This window comes from Rasamsonia emersonii, assembly GCF_000968595.1.
Source record: "Rasamsonia emersonii CBS 393.64 chromosome Unknown ctg1118621760017, whole genome shotgun sequence".
Classification (NCBI taxonomy): domain Eukaryota; kingdom Fungi; phylum Ascomycota; class Eurotiomycetes; order Eurotiales; family Trichocomaceae; genus Rasamsonia; species Rasamsonia emersonii.
In genome coordinates this window covers 161,534-173,893 of record NW_013563270.1, presented here as the reverse complement: position 1 = coordinate 173,893, position 12,360 = coordinate 161,534, and the positions used below count along the sequence as shown (strand labels likewise).

General features: G+C 49.6%; 5 protein-coding genes across 5 annotated transcripts; 3 read left to right on the top strand and 2 right to left on the bottom strand.

Moving 5' to 3' along the window:
- Positions 1 to 337: 337 nt before the first annotated feature.
- Positions 338 to 1,654, bottom strand: T310_2231 (uncharacterized protein; the record flags this gene model as incomplete). Its single annotated transcript, XM_013474937.1, has 3 exons — positions 338 to 497; positions 689 to 868; positions 1,281 to 1,654. 3 exons carry the CDS (start codon positions 1,652 to 1,654, stop codon positions 338 to 340), a joined length of 714 nt encoding a protein of 237 aa, XP_013330391.1.
- Positions 1,655 to 3,362: 1,708 nt separating this feature from the next.
- Positions 3,363 to 5,075, top strand: T310_2230 (uncharacterized protein; the record flags this gene model as incomplete). The annotated part of the gene is made up of 3 exons (XM_013474936.1): positions 3,363 to 4,124; positions 4,542 to 4,559; positions 4,668 to 5,075. 3 exons carry the CDS (start codon positions 3,363 to 3,365, stop codon positions 5,073 to 5,075), a joined length of 1,188 nt encoding a protein of 395 aa, XP_013330390.1.
- Positions 5,076 to 5,548: 473 nt separating this feature from the next.
- Positions 5,549 to 7,205, top strand: T310_2229 (uncharacterized protein; the record flags this gene model as incomplete). The annotated part of the gene is made up of 4 exons (XM_013474935.1): positions 5,549 to 6,011; positions 6,056 to 6,258; positions 6,313 to 6,417; positions 6,477 to 7,205. 4 exons carry the CDS (start codon positions 5,549 to 5,551, stop codon positions 7,203 to 7,205), a joined length of 1,500 nt encoding a protein of 499 aa, XP_013330389.1.
- A 1,005-nt stretch (positions 7,206 to 8,210) lies between these two features.
- Positions 8,211 to 9,767, top strand: T310_2228 (Aspartate aminotransferase; the record flags this gene model as incomplete). The annotated part of the gene is made up of 4 exons (XM_013474934.1): positions 8,211 to 8,587; positions 8,641 to 9,457; positions 9,526 to 9,631; positions 9,688 to 9,767. The coding sequence occupies 4 exons, from the start codon at positions 8,211 to 8,213 to the stop codon at positions 9,765 to 9,767; spliced, it is 1,380 nt and encodes a 459-aa protein (XP_013330388.1).
- Positions 9,768 to 10,639: 872 nt separating this feature from the next.
- T310_2227 (uncharacterized protein) lies at positions 10,640 to 12,123 on the bottom strand (the record flags this gene model as incomplete). Its single annotated transcript, XM_013474933.1, has 2 exons — positions 10,640 to 10,761; positions 10,815 to 12,123. 2 exons carry the CDS (start codon positions 12,121 to 12,123, stop codon positions 10,640 to 10,642), a joined length of 1,431 nt encoding a protein of 476 aa, XP_013330387.1.
- Between the last annotated feature and the right edge of the window lie 237 nt (positions 12,124 to 12,360).

The following is a 12,360-nucleotide window of genomic DNA, read 5'->3' as shown; positions in this document are numbered from 1 at the left end:
GCTGAGTCAGCAGCTGCACAACTCCGATCTCCATGGATCCACAACCGGCCATCACTACGGACTACTCAATGTCAAACTGCATTTCATACGACCGATGTTGCATGACGCGTATACCGGCTACTGCGGATGCAGCTTACTGTACAGTAGTCCCAGGTCATCTAGCCGATTACTTACTGCCGAAGTATCATGCGAACACCTAGGCTAATGATTTGCCCAGGACTACCTTCTCACTTCTACCTACCACTGCGGAGAATAATGTCTCGTAATAAGATCCACACTCCACCGTCGACTGGCCTCCCCATGGGGAAGTTTCTTTTACTCTGTTGGTCAGTTCTAGTTATTCAACGAGAATTACGTTATCAGCACTGGCAAAACTGGGTAGTCTGCAGTCTCGCTTGCGGGGGTACCTTCCTCGTGTTCTGTCACATGATTCCGACACATCCTCAACTTCATCTGTTTTCTGTGCTTCCACTTCCCCTTTTCGAGAATCGTTCTCCCTGTCACAGCACAGAGAGAAAGGACGTCGGCTCCTTACAAGATCTGCGTGTCTACTTCAATTAGACCGGCGAACCAGGCTTGCCTCGGTACAATGTGATAACAGCGTCCATATATAGCAAAGAAGCAAAGCAATCTAACATATTACTCTGAAACTGTTCAAATCTTGACTGGTCGATTCCACGAGACTTACCATTCCGTCATGTCCTGACGGGGAGCGTTCTCGTCACTCGGAACATCCGGGTCCAATCCAGCCTCATATCTTCTAAGCAGTGCCTCTCTCTTGCGATCCGCAAAATCCTCCAGATACCTGTCTCGTAAAGTCATGTCCTTAATTCTAGGCCGAATTTCAGCCAAAACAGTCGTGCAATTCCTGTTCCACCAGTTGCCTACTGTTCAAACATCCTCGAAGCCTCCCGATTCGCTCGTACAAGACTACCGCCCTGTGACAGTGGTGAAAGACAGCATTGCGAAAGCGGTCCTCGAAGTAGTGAACTAGGGTGTCAATAAACGAAGTACGTGCTCATCCCAGCCTTTCACTGTTAGAGACTGGCTCATCATCATTGGATGCAATGTTCACCGTCAGAGTCTTGATGACTATCCCCTTGTCTGAAGATCCGTTTCTTCGCGCGCTACCAGGCCCACAGCAGACGAAACGCTTCATGAGCTCATGGAATGAGGCCACAATGCTTGGGAACAAGCCTTCACGCATCACAGACTCCAGGGATTCCAGGGGGTCCTCGTAAGAACCCATCCGTATCGTTGCCACAACCTCGTCTACACACAGCACAAGGGCTGGCGCGAACAGCCATGTCGGTAACAGGCGCCGTCCAGAGACAGCAAGGATATCAAGAATGTACGGTTGTCTCAGAAGATCTGCCTTGTTCTTGCGGGGACGGGCCAGCGCGCGTCTCGTGTCCGCTGCAAGCTTGCGGTTGACACGAAGAAGTGGACCGCTGGCGGTGGCGTCCTCCAGATCCTCATGCAGAACCCTGTTCGTCCAGCGTTCGTACTCGGAATCGGTACAATCATGCCGATTCACCCGGCCCTCTAACGCCGTGGCCTCGTCCTGTGGCGGAGCGCGTTCCGTGAAGAGGACCAAGTCTAGGATTATATCGCGAAGTTCTTGGGGGAGACCCAGTAAGGAAGGCGTGCCCATACTGAAGGTCAGTACAAACCAAGACTGTTAAATTCACAAGTTGTGTTGCTCAAAAAGAAAGAATGGGGTGTATATGCTCGAAGAATGGTATCTGCCTTCATGAGCAGGTTCACTGCTTCATCCGGAGCCATTTATATTTCGCCGCATGGCTATGAAAGATATGAAATTGTCGGACGTTGATAGCATAGTCGATGGAAAAAAACCGATTATTCGGCGATTTCATTGGCAGCCATTGACGTGATAGTGACAATGGCCTTTATAGAGACCTCGCAAAGACTGGGTGACAGGGAGCTGCCTTTCCGACATCGATCGGTATAGAGCAACAAGAATGATGAAGGTCTCATGCGCCTTATTAAACAAGTATATATAGAATACGTTTGTAGTAGTCAACACTGAAAGGACAATCATTTTTATATGCTCTCGTATATAAAAAAAGAAAGGGGGTTGGGGAAAGAAAGAAATAAAGGCAAAGAAAAAAGAAAAAAGAAAAAGAAGCATAATGAGTATCTGGCAAAGGAAAAGAAGAGAACCCGCAGTAAGGCGTTGTATCTATGGCGATAGGCATTAACGAATTCTTTATTAGCAAGGCTGCTAGTATATGCCTATATTCATTGTTAAAATTGTTCAATCTTCCATTTTCTTGTCGTGGCTTGTTTCACCTCCAACAAATGTTCCAGTTCGTGTCTTTGTTTGCTGTGAGAGTGTCTGTCCAAGTCTGCTAGCAGAGTTCCGACGGCGAAAAAAGAAAAAAAAAAGTAGGTCAACCAACGTAGTCAATGAAAAAAGGATCTTGATCTAAATTGAATTCTAGTTGCTGTGGTCTCATTTCTCTGATCAAAAGAATGTGAATGTCTTCTGCAAAATCACTCAAGTACCTAAATACTTGCTCTGGGCATCAATAAGTCCTTCAAGAATGGAAAGCAATGATATCTCATTGGTGTCTATTAACACAGGAGTCAAGAGAGTGAGATCAAGAGTAATTTCTACCAGTACTTCCAACATAGGACGTGCCAGTCTTCCCACCTTTTATTGATTGTTCATTTCCTCTCCTCATCCACCTCCTTTTTTTTGCTTCCAAATACAAGGCGATTCCGAATTTCTGACCACAGTCTTCTGCCTTGTGTTCAGCATAGCTTGACCCAACATGACCTGACCTTGTGTCCAGATCTCTTCCATTGCGCACACTAACAGAAATATGACTTACTCAACAAAGTAGGTTGTTGGATAGGTAGTTAGATGAACACGCTCCGTACACTATAAGGCAAGTCTTAATGCATTAACTGGCACGCACAAATAATGTCTGTTGTCAATTCGCTATCAGGACGTGTCTACTGAGGCTCTCTCTCCTCCCCTTCTCTATTATTCTGTCACTTTATTTGCTTTTGCTTGTGATGGCTTTCTCCCAGCCAAGAGGAGTAGTGGTTTGTTGACCAATTAGGTAGGAGGCATTCCGCAGAGATCACTTCCTGGAAGTTGCACCTTCCTCAACCACGTTCACTAAACCAGCTGGTCTTATAAGTGATTCCATTCACTGATTCACCTTCAATCCCTCGACATCCTTCTGACTTCCACAGTGCTTTCGCTAAGCTCGAGTATTTCTTAACCTCACATCTATCTCTCACATATACGAACAAACAAGTCCTTCTTTCCACAATCAAATCAATTAAGACAGCCTATTTATTCTTCCGACAGTGCTGCTGTTATGAAAATGTCCTTTGGTTATCTCGACCTCGATGGCACGCCGCTTCGCGGCCGCCTTCTCGGCGTTGGGGGTTCGGGTGTGGTCGTCGAACGCGATGGGACTGCGTTCAAGCTGCCGCGCAGGAGGAGTGGCGATAGTCAAGAGCAGATCGCGCGAAATCACCGATTCATTGAACACGAAAAAGAGGTTCACCGACGCCTGCAGGGCTGCTACGGCGTAGTCCGCTGCCTCAGCCTGGCCAGCCCCGGCATGATCCAAATGGAAGTAATGAGAAAAGGAAATCTATATGCCTACCTTCGTCACGCTCGCATGACACGAAACTATCCGTCTCGAGACGTTCAACTGTCATGGTTCCGGGATTTGGCGCGGGCCCTCGTGGGCATCCACGACCGGCGCGTCATGTTCGTCAGCTTTTTCACTCGAAACCTTCTCCTCTCGATGGACCTAACGATCAAGTTTAGCGACTTTGGTCGCTCCATCCTCCTGCCTCCGGAGATCGACATGCGTACGACGGAACGATACGGGTATTCGATCTCGATGGACATTGGACAGTTTGGGATGATTCTATACCAGGTTATCACTGGCGGGCAGTATTGCGACTTTGGCTTCGTCTTTGCAGATGACCATCCGGGACCAGAGGAGCCTGTCTGGCCGGCGAGAGCAGCGCTCCCTGAGACGTATGATCTCTGGCTTGGCCCGCTGATCGACAAATGCTGGACACAAGGAGCGTTTGAGGATGCGCGGAGCCTGTTGGCAGAGCTGGAGTCGGTGAGCGTGGATGACATGGCTGGCTACAATGAGTGCGATAGCTATCGAGAACCATCTCCCAAATGGGGAAATGGAGTGCGAGCTGATTCAGAATAATCGGAGAATCGCTGGCAATTATCGAGTGCTGATACTCGACCGATAAATACCGTTTATTTGATTCCTTCATTCCTTCTTGTTTTTACTTAATGATTCGCCTGTCAGACATGGATATCATTCATTATGGTGAGATACCAAAGACTCTCGTTAAGGTTTCTGGTCTCCTGGCGGTCATTGCAGCTATTGCAGTACAATACGTACCTGTGCATGTGCTTTAGTCGAACAAATCTCCGTTCTATAAACGAGAGTAATTCTTTAGCAGCATTTCACAATGGCAAAGCACAAGCGATTGTGATAATGAAAAACTCTTCCTTGGTATAGGTGACTATCACAATCTCAGTATGCAGGTATTCCACTCGAGATTCGCAAACAGAAGAGATCACGCAATAGAGAGAAGCGAAGCCACAGAAGTATAAAAACACTAAATACTGGATCTACACTTTTCAGCACAGCCATCTATCAACAAATGCACACCCTCGAGACCACAACCGGCCGCGGCTGAACATTCGCCGCCGCATCCCAGCGATACCGATTCCCGAACTCCTTACACTCCTCCTGCAAGGCATCCAGATCCTCGCAGCGCACAATCCCACTCTGCACGAGCCGCAGCAGGACAGCAAACATCCACACGCGACACGTCACGCCGGGGATGGAATTGACTGCGTCGTCGTACGATCGCATAATCCTATCCAGTTCGTCTATTTTCGTCTCAGGGATCCCGTCGGTGATCCGGATCAGCACGCAGAGGAAGTTGGACTTGAGCACCGCCGTCGTGCGGCCGTGGTCCGCCAGGTACCACTGACGTTGTTGACTTGGTACTGTATACCACCCTGGGCTGCGCTCTTGTGGAGGTAGAAGGTCCAGTGGAAGTCGTTTTCCGCCGGAGGGTCGTTGCGGATCCAGAGGGCGATGTAGAGTGTGGTCTGTAGTATTCCACTAGAAGCAGCAGGAATAAATCTTCACTTGGTGCTCCTATCCCTGTCCAATTCTGAGCATTTATTCCTGTCTTCCGCTAGCGTCTCTTCTTTGTCTTGATATTAGCGCACGGACCATATCTGGTCTATCGCGTCGCGCTGCTAAGAAGTCTAAAAATAAACAGCCTGGCACAGAAGCATCCATGTTGATACCTCTTCTCAGTAATGTCTTTCAGAGAAGTCCATTTCCCCCCCCCCCCCCACCACCAAAGCTGTTCTTTCTATTTGACAAATATCAAAACTAACTGCCTATACTCTTAAGACTCTTCATACACTTCTTTGTCTCTTGTTAGCTGAAACTCATCTTCCGCAAGATGCCTCCTAGAAAAAGCTGCGGTCGCAGCAAAAGCCAAAATGGCAGGAAAGCGACCCGCAGAGGAGACTGTGAATCCGCCATCAAAGCGGGCCAAGTCTTTGCAGAAGAAATCGTCTACAAAGAAGCAGGCTCCTCAGAAGAAAGTTCCTCAGAAGGAGGCTTCACAGACGAAGGCTTCACCCCAGAAGGTTTTACAGCAGAAAGCTTCTCAGAAGGCTCCTTCGCAGAAGCTGCAGGGCCCAGCATCCAAGTCTTCTGGATCTGCTGGACCTGTTGCAGCGAAACCCATCATTAATACTGCACCCATCTCCCGACTGGACATCTTTGTCTTTGGAGAAGGTGGTACTGGGGAACTAGGATTGGGTGTCAAGAATGCCGTCAATGTGAAGACACCCCGTCTGAACGTGAATCTCCATGCAGAAACTGTTGGAGTAGTAGACATTTGTGCCGGTGGAATGCATGCAGTCGCTTTGACTCATGACAACCAGGTTCTGACCTGGGGTATCAATGACAACCACGCCCTTGGTCGTGATACGACCTGGGAGGGTGGAATAAAGAGATCAAGGAGGAGGATGGAACTGCTTCAGAGGAAAGCCGTGTTGATCTCAATCCTGCCGAGTCTACTCCGGCTGCTGTCCCGAGTCATAAGTTTCCACATGGCACAAAATTCGTCCGTGTTGCTGCGGGAGATAGTAGCACATTTGCCCTGACGGAGGATGGATCTGTCTATGGTTGGGGGACCTTTCTGGTTAGTATACATTTTCCTCTTCAAGTGATAAAGTCAAAAGCTGACTATTTCCAGAACAACGAAGGGAATGACGGATTTTCTCTGGACAAAAACCAAGTCATCAAAACGCAGAGCGATCCTTTACTGATCCCCAATCTCGAGAACATTGTGGCCATCAGTGTTGGAAGCAACTTCTGTTTAGCACTGGCCTTAGACGGCACCGTATACTCATGGGGCAGAAACGAGCAGAACCAGCTAGGCCGGCGGATTCTGTCGATCGTCGTCGGACTTTACAAATTGGGAGACTAGGTACTGAGCAGCTCCGGAGCAACGCTGGTCTTCTCCCTGGCGTTGTGCCTCTGCCTCCGAGGAAGAAGATCGTCTCAATCCACGCGGGTAGCTATCACGCTTTTGCCATCGATTCTCACGGTGACACGTGGGCCTGGGGCCTGAATAATTTCGGACAGACGGGCATTGCAGCCGGCGCAGGGAACGGTGGCAGCACGATTGTCACGCCGCAGAAAGTTGCTTCTTTGGCTGGGAAGCTAATGAAAATGATCCAGGGTGGAAACCATCACTCGATAGGTATCACTCGAAAGGGAGAGTGTCTCGTTTGGGGCCGCATGGACGGTGCTCAAATGGGCGTTGATGTCAACAAGTTCGAGGAAGATGACCCTAGAGTTATTTGCGAACGTGGAAGGCTACGCGTTCTTCTCGAACCGACTGTGCTGTCAGTTGCTGATTGTGCCTATGCCGCTGCTGGGTCGGATCACAATATTCTGGTCACTAGGGATGGAAAGGCGTATTCTCGGGGCTTCAACCTGAGCTACCAGTGCGGTCAGGGCTCAGACGATGAAGAAATAGTGCTCCCAAAGCTGATCGACGATTCTGCCGTCCGCGATAAGATGCTGTGCTGGGCAGGAGCCGGTGGTCAATACTCGATGCTCGCAGCTCCTCACGAGGCTTAGCCGGCGTGCCTTCAGATCATACACTGAAGGATCGAATTCATACGTGATTTTTGCTATACAATAATGTTAGCAGATGTCATGAAGGGGTAAATTACAATGGAAGGGAATACATAGGATACGGTATTCGGGTTGGCGGGATTTGTGACAAGGAAGGAAGCATGGCGGCACGAATTTGGGATCGGGCAAGGCATTTGTTCCTGTATGAGTGATTGTGTGTTTCCGCATCAGAACTGTTTCATTGCAAGCGCAATGTTTCCATGAACTTCGTGTTGTTACTGTTGATCCCTGAAAAATGTCAGAGTTTAAGAAAGCACTGAATTTGAGAATGAAATGGCAAGACATGTTTCGATATATGTGCGATAGCTCCTGCCTTAAATGACAGCCTCTCCACACCTAGGTTTGTTTGGGATGAAACTGTAGGACATCTATTAGTGATGTCGTCTTTATCAAGCAGCAAAGGAATGTCCATTTTGATTGAGAACTAAAAGTCCTACTTGTCATGACAAACAAACAGCAGTTCAAGATCAGAACCATGGGAAATGATATGAGGATAGGCCATAGTTTTGAAGGATGATGCGATTCCATCCAGTTCTCGCTCATATGGTTTTTCACTTCACAGTGAGATCGCATCAACCCTGAACTTCAGCTGCTGACGTGCTCCCACAGGTAGTCTTCTGGCAGCCCACCATATCAGATACAGTCCACAACCAAAGGAACATCATGACTAAATATCACGACTAATTGACACCATGACTGAGTATCTCTCAGGGTAATTCTTATCAGGAGGCTGGCATATAAACAAATAAGATTGCGTGATTTCTACCACGTTCACTATCCACCTTTCCTCATTCGGTCGTCCAGTTTATGTCACGTTCTTTTATCACTTTTCTTTGTCTGTTTCATCTGATCTTACCAGCATCAAAATCTTGCAAGGGAAACAACATCTTCGGCTTTGTCTATCCATTCAAAGCCTGGAAACAATCTCTCTATCTCGATATCCGACGAATGGAGTCGAGAACTAAACCTCAACCACTCTCCACCAAAGAGACTGGAATGTCAGCTCTCCAGGGCTCTGAGCAGGTCAGCGACGCGTCGAGTCTCATCCGTCCCATGTCCTCATTGACGGTTACTCGCCGTCTAGTGGATTCTGATCCTGACGAGGTCTTCGAATTGATACGTCTGTTCCAAGAGGACAGTAGCATCCAGAAAGTAGATCTTGGCATCGGCGTCTATCGCGATGACGACGGGAAGCCGTGGCCCTTGCCCGTGGTGAGCAAAGTGGAAATGAAGTTATTTTTCGACGGCGGCCGCCATCGCCATGAGTATCTTCCTATGAAGGGGGACCCTGAATTCATGAAGCTCGCTCAGGATCTCCTTTTTGGGTTCGACGCCCCCCTGGCACAGATTAAGTTGACAAAGCTGACTTTAATAATAGACCGGGTCTCGACGACATTCCTGTTCCTGAGACTGATGGCCGAACGCGCATCGTGTCTGTGCAAACGACCGGTGGTTGCGGTGCCAACACCGTTTGTGCCAAGTATATAGCCAATCATTTAAAACCAAAGCGTGTTTGGCTGCCCGAGTTTACGTGGTCTAACCACCCCTCGACCTGGAAGCTCGACGGTGCCGCTCTTGAGACGTACCGCTACATCTTGCCCGGACAACCAGTGTTCGACGTTAATAGCATGCGTTTCGATCTGGAAGAACGCGCCGAGCCGGGCGACATTGTCATTCTGCACGCTTGCGCCCACAACCCGACTGGCTGTGACCCGACTGAGAAGCAGTGGGAGATGATTGCGGATGTGTGTGATCGCCTGGGGCTCGTCCCGTTCTTCGACTGCGCCTACCAGGGCTTTGCGAGTGGTTCGGTCGACCAAGACGCCTTCTCTATACGCCATTTTTTCTTGCGTAATTTTAAGACTGGATTTTTCGTTGCGCAGAGTTTTTCCAAAAACTTCGGTTTGTATGGCCACCGTGTCGGAGCTCTGCATGTTGTGATGCATAGCGACGCTGTGTCTGAGCGGGACGCGGTCGAGCAGCAGCTCTCACGCATCATCCGTGACGAGCATTCCATGGCCCCCCGTCGGGGAAGTGATATTGTCAAGAACATCCTGCGTTACGAGCACTTCACAGCTGAATGGCTTCGAGATCTCTCAACTATGGTTTTTCGTCTGAACGATATGCGCCAGATGCTGTACGAGCACCTCGTCGGAATGCGGACCCCGGGAAACTGGGACCATATCGTGGACCAGGTGAGCAGAAATCCTTCCCTTCTTCTCAAGAAAGGAAAGGAGAATGAGTTGTATCTGACAGTCAACAGAAAGGAATGTTCGCCTTCACTGGACTCACCAAGGAGCAGGTTATTGCTCTTCGCGAGAAGCACCATGTCTATCTCTTGTCCAATGGACGCATCTCCCTTAGCGGTTGTAAGTACTTACTGAGCTTTCTCTCATACGGTGAAGAAATACTGACTGATTGGTAGTGACTACCAGAAACGTCCGCTACGTCGCCGAAGCAATTGACGATGTTGTTCGCACCGTTTGCCCTGAGAAAGAGAGCTGAAGCAAGGAGTAAGCGTTAGCTGAATCGAATATTGGCGTAGTTTTGACGATACGTTACACGTTCGTCTACCACCGCACAGCGTTACATTCGAATGTCTTTGGAATGTCACTGGGAGTTTCGCTTTGAAAAGTCTTTCTCGTGGCATACGAGCATGCATTAGCTAGGCTAGAAGAGAAGATAGCGTAGAAATCATAGTTATCTGTCAACTACTTTAGACAAAAGTCTGGAGCTGTGAAGTCAGTGAGAGAAGCAACCAGGCAGCAAGTCAGTTTCATCTGATGCAGTACTCTAGAATAGATACCTATGGAGGACATACTATGTAGACATAGGCGCTGACTGACAAATCGGGTACTCATTGTCGCCCCAGTTGCGGAACAATTTTCAAGCACTGCGTTGACGGCGATATAGCTCTCCGAAGATTTCTGTCGCTAAGGAGAATTGTCCTTTTAACTTTCTACTCCAAGACGAACAGAATTTTTGGTCGTAATCTATATCTTCCAGGCCAGTTAGATGATGGCGATGACTGTCTTCCTCTAATCGTAGCTGCATCTGCCGTTATCATTATATGTGTGCTGTTCATGAATTGGAGATTGCTTCGATATACGAGACCTTCATGAGCTCTATATCTGGTCTTCTCTCGAGTTTCTCTTCTGTTATAAGAGACTGTCAACGCCTCATCACTTCATGCCTGGGAAATGAACAGGATATTTCCTTCATCTAGGGCCAGCACCAGCGGCAGAGTGATCAAGTCAAATTTCTGCTAGGTATTCGGGAAGTATTTGGAGGGAGTAGTTTCGAAATTCATCCTTCCCGGTATCTTCTTTGCAAGGGTCTAGGGATGATCTCCTTCCCGATAACAGTTCAAAGTTCATTCAGTTCGTAGCCTGCAGGTCGACAAAGTTCCTGAACAGATTGTCAGGATCATACTTCTTTTTCAATTCTACCAGCCGCTCATAGTTGACGCCAAATATTTCCTTGGGACTCAGTCCCAAACCTGCGACGCGTAAGACACGTCATGAACCTCACATTGAGTGGTTGGTAACTCACCATCATAATTCGAATAGACTCCCACACTCGTCTTCGTCACTTCATCGACACCCTCCTCCCTCTTCCTCCGCTCAAACTCTTCTCCCACTTTGGCGCTGAATTCCCGACACCAGTTCCTGCACGCCTCGTCGTTCTCCTCCTTCGTCCACGTGGGGATAATCAGCACATTGACCTGGTTGCCTCTGTCCGGAAATGCTGTCCCGGTCTGTCCCACCCGCATCGTCGGATAGGGGTTATGAACCTCGAACGCCACCGTCGATCTCTGCGCATCAGGCACTGTCTTCAAAAACTGGGCGAAATCATCAAACATCCTGTCTAAAAAGACCGGATCCAACGGGGCCATCGCTGAACTCCCGTTCTCGTGTTTCCTCCACTCCTTGCCTTGCGCAGAGGCACCTGCTAGCCCCGACGCAGAGAACGGCACCATCTTGGTCGTGTTCAACGCTGGCTGCAGATCCAGCAACGGCGCAAAGAACTCCTTCGCCTTGTCCTCCGGGCCATTATACCACGGCGCCACCCATATCTCGGGCTCTTTCCCACGACCTGGCAAGATACCCCACCCCACGCAGAGCGCCGCCTCGCCCTGGCTCTCTCTTGCCAGTACCTTGTTGCAAACTTGCACGATGGTCGCCAGACTCTCTCTGCCAAACAGCAGAATGCCACTCCACACCGGATCTTTCTGTTCGTATCCCTGCAGCACAAACTCCGTCACCGCACCAAAGAGACTCCCTGCTCCCTTCATTGCCCAGAACAGATCCTCATTCTCCGTGGCGGAAGCGCGTACAAGTGAACCATTGGCGAGCGCAATCTGCATCTCCAAGATATTATCCAACGCCAAGCCGTGCGCGCCCGTCAGCCAGCCATATCCGCCATGGAGCGCGAGGCCTCCGACGCCGACGCTGGGCGAGATGCCGCCCACGGCAGCGAGACCATACTTCTCCGCCTCCACATAGACGTCTGACCAGAGAGCGCCTCCCCCGACGATGATCCGCCTGCTGGCCGTGTCGACGGAGACGGCGTTCATTCGGGACAGGTCGACGCACAGACCGCCGGTGGTGGACGAGCAGCCCCGACGACCGTGTCCGCCCGCTTTGACGGCGATGTCTAGCGCATGCGTGCTGGCGAAACCCAGCAGCGTGGATACTTCCTGGGCGGCGGTCGGAAAGGCCACAGCGCCGGCGTTGCGCTCACCCAGGGAATTCCATCGGGTGATTGCGCTTTCGTACTCTGGGGAGTCGGGAGTGACGATGTGCAGGTTGGGTAGTAGCGATCGCAACTCGGCGATCTGGGATGGAGAGATTGGTGCCATGCTGACTTGGTGTATTAGTTTTGATGGCGATAATATGGTAGACCCTTGATGGATTATAAAGACAGGAATATGCCGTTGTGCTGGCCTTATCTCGTAGTGGGGAATTCGCCCCCAACTCCCACCGTTAGGCTGTCAGGTGACTAGGCCTCCTGCGCAGAATTCATACAGCTTCAATTGATTTTCCTTCTACATGGACCTTTCAAATAGCGGAGGAGGAAATTTGAATTCTCAGATCGC